The sequence below is a fragment of the Camelina sativa genome, chromosome 5 (assembly GCF_000633955.1).
Source record: "Camelina sativa cultivar DH55 chromosome 5, Cs, whole genome shotgun sequence".
Taxonomy (NCBI): Eukaryota; Viridiplantae; Streptophyta; class Magnoliopsida; order Brassicales; family Brassicaceae; genus Camelina; species Camelina sativa.
In genome coordinates this window covers 7,959,238-7,976,107 of record NC_025689.1, presented here as the reverse complement: position 1 = coordinate 7,976,107, position 16,870 = coordinate 7,959,238, and the positions used below count along the sequence as shown (strand labels likewise).

At 34.7% G+C, this 16,870-nt stretch overlaps 1 protein-coding gene and 1 long non-coding RNA gene across 2 annotated transcripts in view; both read left to right on the top strand.

The window, feature by feature from the left end:
* LOC104786092 lies at positions 447 to 2,330 on the top strand. The gene is made up of 5 exons (XR_767450.2): positions 447 to 782; positions 878 to 938; positions 1,038 to 1,128; positions 1,714 to 1,845; positions 2,024 to 2,330. It is a non-coding gene; the product is annotated as an uncharacterized LOC104786092 (long non-coding RNA).
* Positions 9,631 to 16,870, top strand: part of LOC104786090 (ABC transporter C family member 2-like) — a 12,588-nt gene continuing 5,348 nt past the window's right edge. Inside the window, exons 1-20 of the mRNA XM_010511422.2 lie at positions 9,631 to 9,880; positions 10,339 to 10,729; positions 10,828 to 11,006; positions 11,106 to 11,145; positions 11,267 to 11,423; positions 11,800 to 11,914; positions 11,994 to 12,099; positions 12,353 to 12,409; positions 12,620 to 12,685; positions 12,994 to 13,068; positions 13,499 to 13,606; positions 13,999 to 14,133; positions 14,277 to 14,383; positions 14,469 to 14,562; positions 14,778 to 14,945; positions 15,167 to 15,318; positions 15,754 to 15,943; positions 16,161 to 16,259; positions 16,360 to 16,512; positions 16,641 to 16,810. Coding sequence (XP_010509724.1) covers positions 10,400 to 10,729; positions 10,828 to 11,006; positions 11,106 to 11,145; positions 11,267 to 11,423; positions 11,800 to 11,914; positions 11,994 to 12,099; positions 12,353 to 12,409; positions 12,620 to 12,685; positions 12,994 to 13,068; positions 13,499 to 13,606; positions 13,999 to 14,133; positions 14,277 to 14,383; positions 14,469 to 14,562; positions 14,778 to 14,945; positions 15,167 to 15,318; positions 15,754 to 15,943; positions 16,161 to 16,259; positions 16,360 to 16,512; positions 16,641 to 16,810 — 2,501 coding nt within the window. The 5' untranslated portion in view covers positions 9,631 to 9,880; positions 10,339 to 10,399. The remainder of the gene's footprint in view (positions 9,881 to 10,338; positions 10,730 to 10,827; positions 11,007 to 11,105; positions 11,146 to 11,266; positions 11,424 to 11,799; positions 11,915 to 11,993; positions 12,100 to 12,352; positions 12,410 to 12,619; positions 12,686 to 12,993; positions 13,069 to 13,498; positions 13,607 to 13,998; positions 14,134 to 14,276; positions 14,384 to 14,468; positions 14,563 to 14,777; positions 14,946 to 15,166; positions 15,319 to 15,753; positions 15,944 to 16,160; positions 16,260 to 16,359; positions 16,513 to 16,640; positions 16,811 to 16,870) is intronic.

Below are 16,870 nucleotides of genomic sequence, written 5' to 3'. Positions count from 1 at the left end.
CAAAAAGATATTTGGTTTGGTTACTTTTTAGTTTGTTTTCTTTGTTTATATTTGAGTAAGGGTAAATTTGTCATAAAAATAGTGAACAATAGAAAAAATGCCTCAATATCATAAAGTGTCTAAAATGAAAAAAGTTTCATAGAAAGTGTGTCATTGTGTCAATCTCCCTTAAGTAAATATATATAGTGAAAATGGACCAGATTGATACAAATTTGAAAAAATATTGCTAGATTGACACTCTCTTTTAGGGAAAAACTAGAATAATACAATATTATGTTAAAATTACCAAAAGCCCAATCAAAAATAAAATAAGAAATAAAAATTAAGTAAGAAACAATAGAAAACCCGACACTTTTCTATTAAATCAATAGAAAACATCCCAAAAAGAAAAAATCCCAAACCAAATCGATTAAATCAAAACATCCCAAACCCGAAACTTTTTTTTTAAAACAATAGAAAACTTTGTGTCCTCCGCCGGCGAAGAACAAAGAACGAAGAAGAGGTTATACAGTCCCCATAAAAACCAGATTTGCCGTCATCTTTCGCCGGCGATTAAGAGCTGTAATCACCGGTGTTCACTGCTCCATCCAGTTACAGATACCGGCGTAGTTGGATTAAAGAGTTCCGGCGGCGAAATAAGAACTTAGTGGCTTCGGTGGTTGGTGATTTGTAATCACCGGTGTTCACTGCTCCATCCAGTTACAGACACCGGCGTAGTTGGGTTAAAGAATTCCGGTGGCTTTGAACTTAGTGGCTTCGGTGGTTGGTGATTTTCTCCGGCGGTGAGTTTTAATTGGATTATTATAATAATGACAGAATTGTTAATTGCAATTGTAGATTAACCTTGTTTTTGTTTTGGGTCTTGCTCTTGTGACAGATTCGGTGGGCAGGATTAGGCTTCTTGTTGGGTCTTGATCCTCAATAGCTTGATTATTCCGGTTAGGCTTTATGATATGATATTTTCTCCAATTATCACTGTCTACATTATGCAAGCTCTTTGATTTCCATTGAATTGTATGATGTTTGTATGATTTTAGAGTCCTAAGGAGGATTTGATATACAAGTGGCATTGGACTTAACAGAAGATTAAATCAACCATCTGCAGATAATTGTCCAAACTAAAAGCAGGTATATCTTTTATCCTTATTCACGGATGGGATTTTTGTTTTTCTGTTAGTAAATTTACAGGATTCTATCAACAATGACAATGTTTATAATTTGCAGATTAAGATTATTTTTTAACGTGAGAGTTGAATGTTTGTTTTTTTTACATTGGTTCTTGATGTCTATACTGCAGCTAATAGTCTGAACAAACCTTTTTTCTTATTTTCTTGGTGACTCTTGTTTGGTGTTAGTTATACTACATCTGATTGTTGGTAATGCGTGTCAGAATTCTGGAATATATAGTAACCAAATGGCCATGAATTGTTACGTAAGTAGTTCTCTTTTGAGATCATTGGATATCTAACATTTTTAAGTAATAGAAAAAAAAGTATATTGTATCACTGATCAAGTTTCAATTCCAACTGTTGTCCACAAGTCTCAATTGATGGTCATGAGCTTCACGTTTTTATATATTTTGAGTCTTTAGTCATTGAAGAATTGTGTCTTGATTTTATATATTTTTTTTGTGTCGATTTGTTGTTTTTGGATATAATTGCTTATCGGATTCTCTTTGATTTCTTTTAATGAGAGATTTGATATATTGTTTAGGAATGGCATCTTCAAGCAATAGCATCAAATATCCTCCTCTACTTTATGAAGAAGGGAAATCACCTCTCCAACATAGAAGCATGAACCACAATTGTTTTATGTCAAAAATTGGATTTTTGAGAGAAGGATTAGGTGTGGACGTGTGGGATAAACTGAAGGAATCATCTCTTGGAGTGTTTATAAAGTTTGCTGAATTGGAATACACATGGGCTGCGCAGAGAGTTCACTATCTACTCACACATCAGCTGAGAATCAACAACATCCATGAGGTTTGGTCTTTGATCGGTGATAGGCCAATTAGATTTNTTAGGTGTGGACGTGTGGGATAAACTGAAGGAATCATCTCTTGGAGTGTTTATAAAGTTTGCTGAATTGGAATACACATGGGCTGCGCAGAGAGTTCACTATCTTCGAGATCCTGCAATCATAACTGGTGGTGTATCACCGGGTAAATCCTGCAATAACCTCTTCGAGATCTTGTAACTCAAGACAACATCAAATACCTTGTTATCCAGCCTATAATCCTCATAAACCATTCCAATGCAATCATCAAATCTGCTTTGATCGTTACATTGTAGAATTCGTGAACCCCTTTCATTATCAACAACAAACAACCATTTATTGTTGTCAAAGATCCAATTACCACAAACGAGAATCACCTGCTTCATATTCTCTTGGTTGAATGTGAATTACTCTAAAACGTGAAGGAGGAAATGAAAAAAAAAAACCACCTTAAAAGGAAAATAATAGACAAGTCGATTATGAACCCCAAAAGGAAGAAAGCATGATTAAATCCACATTGGAAAGGAGGAAGAAGGAATTTATGGAAAAATAAGATGAACCAAAAAAAGAAAAAAATTTCAGTCGATATAGGGGAGGGGAGGCACGATACAAAAGACCAAAAAAGGGTAAACCCTAGATTCTCGCCATATATGGCAACTGCTACAAAAGTCTGTCGCTTAACTTAAAAAAAAATCTGTCACCAAAGGCACTAATAAATCTGTCATTACTCTGTAAAAAATCTGTTATAAAAAATCTGTTATCAAATGCGAAATAATAGATTTGTCATTACAGATAACAAATCTGCTGTCACTATATCAACAAAAAACAAAACTGTTATCATTGTATTCATATATAATAAATCTGTTATTAAGCAGCAGATTTTTTAGTAAGAAAAAAAAAACTGTCATAACATAAGAAAATCTGCCACAACATATATTGTGCATGTGGGTCAATATAGCAATTTTAAAAAGACTTTCGAAAATCTGTTATCAAACAACAGATTTTCCCTTCAATCCAAAAGTCAGTCATAACTAAAAAAAAATCTGTCACCACTAGATGTCAAACTAGCAATTATTTTTACGTTTATAAATCTGTCGTAATGTGACAGATTTTTTAAGTGAAAAAATAAAACTGTTGCAACAATCATAAAAAATCTGCCACAAAATTCCTAGAAATTTGACTAAAACAATGAAAATCTGTCATAACTTTATAAATAAGTCTGTCGTGTTAAGAAAATCTGCTGTCCATGAAAAATCTGTCGTTACACACTTCAAATAAATCTGCCATATAAAACAAATCTGCCGTCAAATTCTGCAAATTAATCTGCCATCTGAAATAAGTCTGCCAAAAAAAAACTGCCATCAACAATAAATCTGCCACTTGCAAATTAGTCTGCCATTACATGTATGGCAGACTTTTATAAAAAAAAAAAAAAAACCGAAATTGCAGGAATTTTTTACAAAGGGTAATATTGACTTTTGTTTTTTTCCTAACAAAGCAAAAAATGGTATTTTTGGTATGAAACTAACCCAATTGACCCTCAAATTTTAGGAGCTAATCTAGCAATTAACTGCTCAATTTGGGTCAAACTAGTAATTCTCCCAAAAAAAAAATTTTCGGGAAAAATTTTCGATTTTGGCGGGAAAATATTTTTGATTTTGATGACTGTACATTCTTGCTGTCACTCAAAAAAGTGTAATTTGGTCATTTTGTATATAAAGAGGGTAGTTTTAAAAATGGTCAACATGAAGGGGTATTTTAAAAAAGGGGTATGAAAAAGGGGCATTTTTGATAATGCCCCAAAAATGATTACAAATAGATTAGCTATATTAATATAAATAATAATATAAAAATTTAAACATTTTCCTAATATGAAAGAATCTATGTTTATGATAATATTTTATAGAGGTTAAACATTGATTTAAAGATTTTTTCTTAATGACATTGTAAACATAAGACTGTAGTATAGTAAAATTGAATCAAATAAAATTATCAAAAAAGTTAGTAACTACGTATAAAATTATTGTATATAGAATATTCCTCATTTCAAAATTTAAAGCAATTAAAATAATTAAAAATATTAAAATTTTACTAAAAACATTTTTCTTGAAAGATAAATATATTAGTTGGAGGAATGAATACAAAATTATTGGGTAGGAGTTACATTTGAGTTAAATATAGTGTTAAATAGAGTTAAATGCCTTTAAAAGTGGGTTAATTATAAATAAATATTTTAATTTATTTTTGACTTAATATAAAAGGAATACCAAGTGGCTCAATCAAAATTTAAACTTACACTTTTTGATTGTTTTGTTGATATAAACTCAACACTCACACATAATATTCCAAATTGAAAATATTACTTTTGAAATGACAAACTAAATTAGTTTTAAAAAAAAATTATATGAACTTCAATCTAAATATTTTTTAAAACCCCAAGAAGAACTTCATTGCTTTTGTTTTTTTTTGTTTTTCACTCATCAATTTAATTTATAGTGTTAGATTTCATACTAATGGTTTCATCTTTAGAAGATTTAGTTAAATGGTATTTTAATAATTATATTATTTTCTATACACTTCCAGTTAAACATGATTTCTTTTTGGAATCATTTTTTCATTTTGCTTAAATCAAGAAAATCAATTTTTTATAATTAAGTTCTTTTTGTTTTCAAAAACCTCAAATTTTAAATAATATAAATATTATATTGATCTTTACATATTTATCTATTAGATCACAAAACAAAATAGAGTTTACAAAATAAAATAAACTTTATAAATGGATAATTATATTGATTATTCTAAATTATCAAAAATGATACATGAATTTGTGAGATAACCATAGTACATAATAGAGAATTAGAGATGGATCTTTCAACTTCATAACCTTATTGTGTGGTGAATATTGTAAGAGTATGAAAAATAATGACTTATAAGATGCTAATCTAAAATAGATAATGAAGATAAACCTTTTAAAACAGAAAGTAAATTAAAAAAAATAAAAATTTAGAAAGTATTAAATAAAAATCAACCAAGAGACCAAAACCTTACTTTTATATATATGATTTTCTGTTAAATTTTTTCACACGCACAAAGTCACATGTCTCTAAGTCTCTTGTTTCAAGTTGTTCTACTTCCATTTCTTCTGAAAGTAAGATATAAAAGCCCGAAAGGTTTTAATGGGCCTTACTCGTTGAAATGCAATCGTCTGTGTGAAAACCCCAATTATAATCACTTGACATGTCAGCAAACAAATGACCAAAATAGATGTGATCTCCCGAAGCCGAAAGACGCTTGCTCATATGGGCTCTTGATTTCGTTTAAACGAGAGTCCATCAATTAAAACCAATAAAAGCAGATTAGACAAGACAAAACCATTTGAAGAAAATGGCCAACAATGTTATGATACACTAACACTGCTAGTCTCAGTTCAATGGTCTTAGAGCAGCAAGATCTCTGTATTCTGTATTCTCCGATTCAAGTTCAATTGTCTGACGCAAGACCTACATAATAAAGTCTTTAACTTTTGACGGATCAAAAAAAACTATTTTTTTTTTTTTGGTCAATAAAACTATTATTATCCGATTATAACATATAACATACTTTGTTTTTATTAGTGTATCATTGCGTTACCATCCAAATACACATGTTTTGCAAAAGAAAATCATATCACTATCAAATATATCTAGTGCTAGCAATGTTTGGTAAACCAAACGGGATTGTTGAGATATTTTAGTGTCTACAAATTGATTCAAATCATGGTCGGCATAAAATGATTCATCATGCTCATGAACCGATATATGGTTCGTTAAGGGACCAAATTTTTTTGAGAACTAGGTTTTTTTTGTTTGTTCAATTAATACCACGTCAGTTGTAATTGTTTCATTATATATGCTGATTACCATGGTTTATTAATTTATACCCACTTCAGTTCAATTGTTTTATTATGTTGCCTATTAAAATTAACAAATAAATGAGAAGTCATTTTAAAAACATCAAGCAATATACTATTATACATATGATATCAAAATGTATCTATCAATATCAAGAAAAAGTGATAGCTTAGTTAGGGATGAAGTCAATGGTTCTCTAATATTCGCTTAGAAAACAAATCTCATTTTGCTTTTTGTTGTGGTAAAGTTTACAAAATGATGTGGTTGGTTCCAAAATCCAAACCCAAAGATATCTTCACATGTGATTATGTGGACTAAAAAGCATATAAAGAAACGGTGGCTGTATGTGATAGATATTGATTATTGAAGTTACTTTATCCTTCCGTTGGTCAGCAACTCAGCATATAATCTTCCCTACGTCTACGTGCCATAGAATTTAAATTGGTTGAGTTACAACTAGCTAGCGATGATATCACTGTTTCAGGATTCAAGACGGTTTAGATATCCAATTTAAAACAACAATTGATATCATGGGTGACGGAGAGGGTATGATGGCGGCAACAAAAATAGAAAACGGCACAAAAAAATTAGAGACAATCTTTTGAAATCTTGTAAATTTGGAGTGTGTGTAATTAGAGACAATCTTGTAAATTTGGAGTGTGTGTAATTTTTGGCTTGGTGCTTTTTGCTTACCTAAGAGGTGTTTAACGGAGATTGATTTTATGTGTGTGGGTTTTCTCTGGTCGGGACCGGATATGAATCCTAACAAAGCAAAGGTTTCTTGGGAAGTAGTTTGTAAGCCTAAAGTTGAAGGTGGGCTTGGTCTCCGGTCACTTCATGAAGCAAACATTGTGAGTTGTTTGAAGTTGATTTGGCGAGTGGTGTCTAAAAGAGACTCTTTATGGGTTAAATGGGTTCAGACAAACTTGTTAAAGGGGGCATCCTTTTGGTCGGTCTCGGAGACCACTAGTGTGGGTTCTTGGATTTGGAAGAAGCTTCTCAAGTACCGAGGAATAGCTACCACTTTCTGTAGAGTTGATGTGGAGAATGGAGAGAGCACTTCTTTTTGGTATGATTGGTGGTCGGATTTGGGTCGACTCATGGATGTATTCGGGGATCGAGGGGTTATTGATTTGGGGATAAGTAAGCAGAGTTCTTTGGCTGAAGTGTGGGTTTCACGTCGACACCAGCGTCGACATAGAGGAGACCAACTTAATGCTGTTGAGCAGGCTCTGGTTTCTCGGAGGGACCTGCGTCTGGAGTCAGATGATCAAGTTCTATGGCGAGGTAAGAATGATGTGTTTAAGATGAAATTCTCAACTAAGGATACTTGGAATCATATCCGAACTATGGCTAATACGGGGGTTTGGTTTACGCATGGCACACCAAAATTCTCTTTCTGTGTATGGTTGGCTGTACAAGATCGTCTTTCGACCGGGGCTCGAATGGTTATGTGGAATGGGACTGCTGCAGGAAATTGTGTTTTCTGCAATTTCATGTTAAAAACGTGAGATCACATTTTCTTTTCTTGCTCCTTTTTCTCTGGGGTGTGGTCGGCTCTTGCTAAGGGGCTGTTTAAGTCTCACTTTTCTACGGATTGGTCTGCTATAATGGCTCACCTATCACTCTCTACTCTTCCCTGCGTCGAAGGTTTCCTCCTCAGGTATGTCTTTCAAGTGGTGGTGTATACTTTTTGGCGTGAACGTAATGGTAGAAGACATGGTGATCCGCCACATTCTGCTACATATTTGGTCGGATGGATTGATCGGCAAGTTTGGGATCAGCTCATGGCGATTGGACGGTCGGGCGATCGTCGGTATGAAGAGGCGTTTCAAATGTGGCTACAAGCGTGTCTTTAGATTTCTTTTATCGCTAAACTCTGTTTCAACCTTTATAATTTTAGTTCCAAACATTTAGCTTTTGCTGCAGTAGTTGTAAAACCGTAATTTTTCTTTGAATATAATTTAACATTAAATTCAAAAAAAAAATTAGAGACAATCCTCCTTTAAAATCCAAATAAATTTGGGACATGACTTAATTTAATTGTGTCCGGGTCGCGTTAAGAATAAAATTTCAGATTTGAGTTGAAGTGGAGTTAGACGAACAAAGAATGATCTATTTTGTCCATATAGATTTTAAAGGTTCTAAGCTGTAACACGTACGTTAATCTAGTATAACTATAGAGTATAGATGTATAAGAGGTTGATTTTGCATGCACTACATATATAATCGATCACGCACGAAATCCATCACGCTATTAGACATATAACGTAGTTTGGGACATATTTTTAAATACTCCAAATACAAGTTACATCACCATATGCATTATCCTTCTTTTTTTTTTTGGCAACCATGCATTATCCTTAAAATCTATATTTTCTTATACGTGGGATCTTATAAGTTGGGAAGTTTGGGATTTGTAGTTGTACGTGGCCTAAAGGACTTAGGTACCCCTAAATCCTCAGTTCCTCACCAACCACATGGTGATAAGTGCCCCCTACAACAAACGGAAATTGCCAACCCCCGGGGGAGATGACAGACCAGAGAAAAGCTTTTGGAGCTTTCTTTTTGTAGCATTCCTTGTTATTAAAACCAATTATATGTATGTCTGTAGTGCATGCAAAATCAACCTCATTATACATCTATATACTCTCTAGTTTTACTAGAGTAACAACGTGTTGGAACTTAGAACCTTTTGAAATCTGTATGGACAAAAAACAGATCAGTCTTTGTTCGTTGAACAGCAGCCACACGAAATACACTAATTTAATAACCTCTTTTGCATCAAGAAACTAAACGATACGAAACGGTGCAGGTGAAAGAAATAAAACACATATTTGGGTATTTTCATTGCACGTGAACAGCATAATTGCTTAATTGGAATTAACCTTATCAGAAATTATGTGACATGGTTAATCATTCGTAGGTACGTGAACGATATTAGTTTTTTTTTTTTTTTGCTAAGAATGTAAATATTTCATTAAAATGAAAATAGTTAGGAATTACAATGAAGCGCAAGAAGACCTATATGGTTTGGTTCCATTGTAAAAAAGGATAAAAAACATGGAAGCAAATTAAGAACAATCAGTCCACCGACTTCGACAAAAGCAATGACGCTGTCGGAATCAATGAAGTGATAAACACAGTCAGTCGATCGACATCGACAAAAACGATATAAGTTTCTATCAGTTTTTAATTAAAAAAAAATCAAGTTTTGTCTAAAATATTTAAGACGTTGAAAGTATTTTTGACTACTAATCTCTACTAACAGATAATTTTATCTTTCTAAACATAGCTCCAAAATATAAATCCCAATAAAATAGCATTGAAACAAAATTCATGCAAAATAAAAAAAAATTATACTAGATGACAAAAAAAATATTATACGATTACGAAACCCAATTTTATCCACAATTTTTTTTTAAGTACAAATAAATAAATTTTTATAAACCACGGGTTATATATATATATATATATTTTACAGATGTAATTTATATTTATATAGCTTTTTTAATGTAATTTGAAATAGAAAACCAAACTGTTATAAGAGGAAATTTATACAATACACTGTCAATACCTTTTTTTTTCTTTTTCCTCAAATGATACTTATATTAAATCAAGTTGGTCAATAGTCAATACATAGTCAATACCATTATTATCAATAATAAGTACCATTTAAGGAAATGGATTAAAATTAGTGGTTAATTAAGTAAAATGGTTATAATGTTCTTTTTCTGAGGGGGAAAAAGAAGACCTTCGCTTCTTCTCTCTGTCGTCCATATATTTTACATCTTGGCTCTCTCTCTCGTAAGGGGTGACGTTATCACTCTCTCTAATATTCTTCTTCAATCTCTCTCTGAGGGAATCAAATACAAAACAAAGAGACACACACCCATCCTTTTTTATATTTCTCTCAGGGCCATACATACAGATGAGTACATAAAGATCCCTTTTTGAGCTTTTTCGTGATTTGCCAAATCTCTCCAGGTAAAGAGGTAAAGCCTCTCTTTTTCTTCGTTGCAGCTTTTTCCTAGAGAGTGGGATTGATAGTTTAGTTTTGTGGATTTCAAAAATCGTGTTTTTTTTTTACGAGATATCGTCTTAAATGCAGAGTCTTTTCATGAAAGTTTTGGTTTTTTTTTTAATTTTGGTTGGTGTGGAACGATTGAACTCTCTCAATCTTGTTCTTCGTTAGCTTTTATTGCTTGTCACTGTTCTATCCTTTTTTTTTTAATAATGATTCTGCGTTCTCTGGAATTGATTAAATGCGATATTCCCCTTTTACGAATGTTATTTAATTATCATTCTCACTCTGGGTCCATTTGTTCTCACTTGAGCACATCATGATTGATTTATGATTTTGTTTTTTTTTTTAAGTTGTAAAGATTTAAGCTTTTTATTTTATTTATTGCTATGGTCTCGGAAACAAATTAAAGTTTTTTTTTTTTTGCAGGGTAGTGAATTGGTGTGGTGACTTGTGATGCACTGTGTCTGAGGGACAGGAAGAGATAAAGATGGGGTTTGAGCTGTTTGAGTGGTATTGTAAGCCGGTGCCTAATGGTGTTTGGACAAAGCAAGTGGCTAATGCATTTGGTGCATACACCCCTTGTGCTACTGACTCTTTTGTGCTTAGTATCTCTCAACTGGTTCTGTTGGTTCTGTGCTTGTATCGTATATGGCTCACCTTGAAGGATCACAAGGTGGAGAGGTTCTGCTTGAGGTCAAAATTGTATAACTATTTCTTGGGTCTCTTGGCTACTTATGCTACTGCTGAGCCTTTGTTCAGATTGATCATGGGGATTTCAGTTTTGGATTTGGATGGACCCGGGCTTCCTCCTTTTGAGGTGGCTTGTTCGTTGAAAATAATTTTGTATCTTTTTAAGTCTTATGTATGTTTGGCCTAATAGATAGTGTTGTTTTTTTTGTGTGATTTCTTTGGCAGGCCGTCGGTTTGGGTGTCAAAGCTTTTGCTTGGGGCTCTGCAATGGTCATGATTTTTATAGAAACGAAAATTTACATCCGTGAACTCCGTTGGTATGTCAGGTTTGCTGTCATATATGCTCTCGTGGGGGATACTGTCTTGCTAAATCTTGTTCTCTCAGTCAAGGAGTTCTATAGCAGGTTAGTAAATGTTGGAGTTATATGGTTTTATGCTAGTCATTGTTCTTCTAGTATGGCCTGGTTTAGCAGGGTGAATTCATGCTTTTTTTTTCATTGCAGTTATGTACTGTATCTCTACGCAAGTGAGGTGGCATCTCAGGTTAGCTCACTTAGCCTCCTTTCGAGAGTCCAAAATCGTAGAAGCGTAGCGCTGTCATAGATGTCATAGATCTTTACTGGATGCTATGTCTAAATCAGGGTGAATTTTGGTTTTACTTCAGGTTCTGTTTGGAATCCTCTTGTTTATGCATCTTCCCAATTTGGATCCTTACCCTGGCTACATGCCAGTGCGTAATGAAACTGTTGATGATTATGAGTATGAAGAGATTTCTGATGGACAACAAATATGCCCAGAGAGGCATGCAAATATATTTGACAGTAAGTCAGTCTGCATTATTTTCATTAATCAGAATTTGCAGACATGATCTCTGGCCTCATTCCTGCATTCTTACTGCGTAACCTAAGTTTGTATATGTTCAGAACTTATTACAACTTTCATGGATCGAGAAATATATTTCAAGTGTGGCTAGTTGTTAACTGGTCATTTTTTCCTTATTTGAAGATTAATAGTCGGCTATAGATTCTTCAATTTTTAAATTTCGTTTTCAGTTCTGTTAAAAACTGATTGTGACTGTAAGACATAGCGTAGTCTATATTGCCACACTGCAGTGTTTTGCAATTTGCACACTCCATTCTAAGACATCTTTTGTGATTCACCCGATCCCCTTCATTTAATTTCCTTGTTTGGCCGCAGAAATCTTTTTCTCATGGATGAATCCCTTGATGACTCTGGGATCTAAAAGGCCTCTAACAGAGAAGGATGTGTGGCATCTGGACACTTGGGATCAGACTGAAACTCTGTTCATGAGGTACTCGTTATAATGCTTAAATCTTGTAAAATGTAAGTGACTGACATGGGTTTTTAATAACTTATGTATCCTTTTATAGTTTCCAGCAATCCTGGGATAAGGAACTGCAAAAACCGCAACCGTGGCTGTTGAGAGCATTGAACAATAGTCTGGGAGGAAGGTTTTGGTGGGGAGGAATTTGGAAGGTACTTTCTTCTGCCTCCTTCGGGTTTTCTCTTTGATTCGTGCTTCCAAAGTCTTTCCTCTCTTTATTATGATGACATGGTTATCGTACAATGGTCACTGGTGCCATGTCATGTTGAATAATCGTGATTCCTTAGACTGTCCTTTAAAATTTACATGGTGTGACAGTCAATTAGAAGGAAGTCGTGCGTTCTCAAATTTTTATTTAACTGGTTCATTGTACTTACACATATTTATTTACATTTGTATGCACAGATCGGGAATGATTGCTCACAATTTGTGGGGCCTCTTTTACTAAATCAACTTTTAAAGGTTTGTTCTTCTCCATCTTTTTTTGTTGTTGTTGTACTAATTTGTGAGTTATTTGAATTTAGTTGACATAATATCTTCGAACTTCCATTTCGCATGGATCACAGTCGAGCTCATATCTACCAAGTTTTCTTGGTAGATTCAGACTCCTATTATTGTTTCAATATTCTTATCTGACAATATCTCTCATTTTGGTCCTCTAACTATATGCAGTCAATGCAAGAAGATGAGCCAGCTTGGAAGGGTTACATCTACGCGTTCTCAATTTTTGTTGGAGTGGTATGAACTGAAGTCCTTCTCTCTCTCTCTCTTTGAATTCTCCTCCATGATCTTGGCTAATTCTTGTCCATAGTAGACGTATCAAGTTGTGAAACTGACATCTGTGCTACCTCTGTATGCTGGGTCTAAGTTTACTTTAAATTGATTATAACAGAAACAGGAGATGTCCCCTAATGCTACTTTAAAATTTTGTTGGTCTTAAGTTCTCAATATTTGTGTATTAGATAGGTTCTGACTTTATGTAGTTTAGGGTGAGACTTAAAGCTATGGATTCGTCAAGTGATTGATATTGATGACAACATTTCCAGGTACTGGGGGTGCTATGCGAAGCTCAATATTTCCAGAATGTCATGCGTGTTGGTTACCGATTGAGATCTGCTCTGGTAAATTTTAAGTTTCACTTTACTTCCAAATTTCTACCTGATGTTCATCATTTTTCCGTTTGTTTTATTGGGTGCATATACCAGTGCCAATCTGTTTGCTGAAAGCCATGATTACAATTATTTTGTTTAGGACTAAGTATATCTTATAAACATGGTTTTTCTTTTCTATATACTGTATGGTGCAAAAGTAAAGTCTGTGCCAAAAGCACTATTCTGTTTCAGATGATTGAGTATGCTGTCTTTTCTTTCTGGAAATTTCGCCTATTTCATATCCTTCCATTAGAGAATACAAATTCAGCTTCCTGATTCAGTTCATGCTTTGCTAGTGAAAATATTGTTATGCAGCTGCGTTTGTACGAGATGGAAGATATTTTGAACGTAGATGATTTGCAAAATTGGTCTTCCTGTTGATGACTTATTCCTTTTGTAGATTGCTGCTGTGTTCCGCAAATCGTTGAGGTTGACTAATGAAGGCCGTAGAAAGTTTCAAACGGGAAAGATAACCAACTTAATGACAACCGATGCCGAATCTCTTCAGGTGCGTAGCCCCGTCATACTTTTGATACAATATTGCATGTTTCTTAATATCCGGGTACATTTCATAGTTTTAAGTCTGGGCTTGAATGTTCAATTTTGTCTTCAGGTGGTTATGAATGTTTACAGTCACTGTTACTTTTTGGTCAAAAAAGTTGCATTTACTTATAATTGTTTTCCTGCATGTGATCTACTGAATCTGTTTGCTAGGTCTAAGATTGCTTTCCTGCATGTGGTCTTGAAGTTGGATTTTCCCTTCTTCTATATATTTTGTTCTTATATGCCTACTAAACCTGGGTCTTGTTTAATGTTTTCCTCTAAACTGTGCCTGGTATCAATATTGATTATCTAATCGACCAGATGTACTTCGTACTAATTTTTCCCTCTCTGTGGCAGCAAATTTGCCAATCACTTCACACCATGTGGTCGGCTCCATTTCGTATAATTGTAGCACTGATTCTCCTCTATCAACAATTGGGTGTTGCCTCTCTCATTGGTGCATTGTTGTTGGTCCTTATGTTCCCTTTACAGGTCCACGTACCTTCTATAACTCCTCATGTTTCTCCTTTGTATTTCATATTGCTCTCCACTGTTGACTTGTTCTTTTGCACACCTAAAGGCTGCCGTTTCTTCGTCTCCGTCTCCTTAACTTGTTCTCTGTTGTCTTGAAACAGACTGTTATTATAAGCAAAATGCAAAAGCTGACAAAGGAAGGTCTGCATCGTACTGACAAGCGAATTGGCCTTATGAATGAGGTTTTAGCTGCAATGGATACAGTAAAGTAAGAAACTCTATAAACCAATTCTTTTTCTGGGATGCATGGTTATCAATTTGCAGGCAATTTGTACTAAACCAAAATGCCACAGGTGTTATGCTTGGGAAAACAGTTTCCAGTCCAAGGTCCAAACTGTACGTGATGATGAATTATCTTGGTTCCGGAAATCACAGCTTTTGGGAGCGGTATGACAGCATAATACCACTTTTCTCTTTTTGTGTTTATATTGATCATCTTGTTGTGAGCTTTCTTCAAGTTCTTCAAACATTGGAATTGTGGGTGTGGCTATATGTTGCAATGTTCGTGCATGATTTGCATAAATTGCATTGAATATTTTAATTTATAATTCGTAAGATTGTTTATTTTGTAACTTTTGCTTGGTTTTGCCTTTGTTTTGCAGTTGAATATGTTCATACTGAACAGCATTCCTGTTCTCGTGACTATTGTTTCATTTGGTGTGTTCACATTGCTTGGAGGAGACCTGACCCCTGCACGAGCTTTTACATCGCTCTCTCTCTTTGCTGTGCTTCGTTTTCCTCTCTTCATGCTTCCAAACATTATAACTCAGGTGATTTCTTGAAGCAATTGTTGCAGCCATTTTTTTCATTTCTGGTGCTGAAGAATAGTGAGGTCTTTTGCAATGCATGTGTTTTAAGTAGAAATTTTGGTTCTTGTAGTTACTCTCGTTTGTTTATTAAATCTGTGACTCATATTTTAAATTTACATGTCGGAGGGTATACTTTCTGGTGCCAGAGACAGATGCCAATGCTGACTAGTGTTTACTTGTAGGTGGTAAATGCTAATGTATCCTTAAAACGATTGGAGGAGGTGTTGGCGACAGAAGAGAGAATTCTCTTACCAAATCCTCCCATTGAACCCGGACAGCCAGCCATCTCAATAAGAAATGGAAATTTCTCTTGGGATTCTAAGGTGCCGCTTGTGTATTCTATACCATGTTCCTTCTTTCACTTTCTTTTATTACCTTTGTCAATAAAAGGTACAAAAATCAAGCTAAACGTGTTTATCTNNNNATTATCTAATCGACCAGATGTACTTCGTACTAATTTTTCCCTCTCTGTGGCAGCAAATTTGCCAATCACTTCACACCATGTGGTCGGCTCCATTTCGTATAATTGTAGCACTGATTCTCCTCTATCAACAATTGGGTGTTGCCTCTCTCATTGGTGCATTGTTGTTGGTCCTTATGTTCCCTTTACAGGTCCACGTACCTTCTATAACTCCTCATGTTTCTCCTTTGTATTTCATATTGCTCTCCACTGTTGACTTGTTCTTTTGCACACCTAAAGGCTGCCGTTTCTTCGTCTCCGTCTCCTTAACTTGTTCTCTGTTGTCTTGAAACAGACTGTTATTATAAGCAAAATGCAAAAGCNAAACTTGGACGTACCCCTTGGCAGCCTAGTTGCTGTGGTTGGTAGTACAGGCGAAGGAAAAACCTCTCTAATATCTGCTATCCTTGGGGAACTTCCTGCAACATCTGATGCAATGGTTACTCTCAGAGGATCAGTTGCTTATATTCCACAAGTTTCATGGATCTTCAATGCAACAGTATGTTCTTCTATTCTTTTTACATTTAAGTTGGCTGACATTTGCAGTTTGTTGCTATACATAATGTTGATGTATTTCTTTTGTCTTTTATAGTAGAACTGTATGTGTTCAAAAATGCGTCAGTTACGGGACACACTTAGTGGATAATTTCTTCAGTAATGATTCTAAGCTGTTTTGAACAGAGGACTGATACGAGTTTTCTTAATAAAATTTCTAGGTACGCGACAATATATTGTTTGGCTCTCCCTTTGACCGTGAAAGATATGAAAGGGTCATTGATGTGACTGCACTCAAGCATGACCTAGAGTTACTGCCTGTAAGTTTTGAGGAGAACTTCGTGTACTTGATAACAAGGATTTGTCTTATCTGTTCTCGTGTTCTTAAGTTCGTTTCAATCTCTTTGTCATGCCTGGTAGGGTGGTGATCTCACGGAGATTGGAGAAAGAGGTGTTAACATCAGTGGAGGACAGAAGCAGAGGGTTTCAATGGCTAGGGCCGTTTACTCAAATTCAGATGTGTACATCTTTGATGACCCCTTAAGTGCCCTTGATGCTCATGTTGGTCAACAGGTACCAACTCGTTGATTCTTTTTGATAAGACTGGTCTATTTCATTCTTGCATCTATCGTACTATAACATTTTGTTTATGGTCACTATGGGACTACTGTCAGTCTGATTTCTAGAACTAATTGTTTCAGGTTTTTGAAAAATGCATAAAAAGAGAATTGGGCCAGAAAACAAGAGTTCTTGTTACAAACCAGCTCCACTTCCTATCGCATGTGGATAGAATTGTACTTGTCCATGAAGGCACAGTGAAAGAGGAAGGAACATATGAAGAGCTATCCAATAATGGCCCTTTGTTCCAGAGGTTAATGGAAAATGCTGGGAAGGTGGAAGAATATTCAGAAGAAAATGGAGAAGCTGTGGC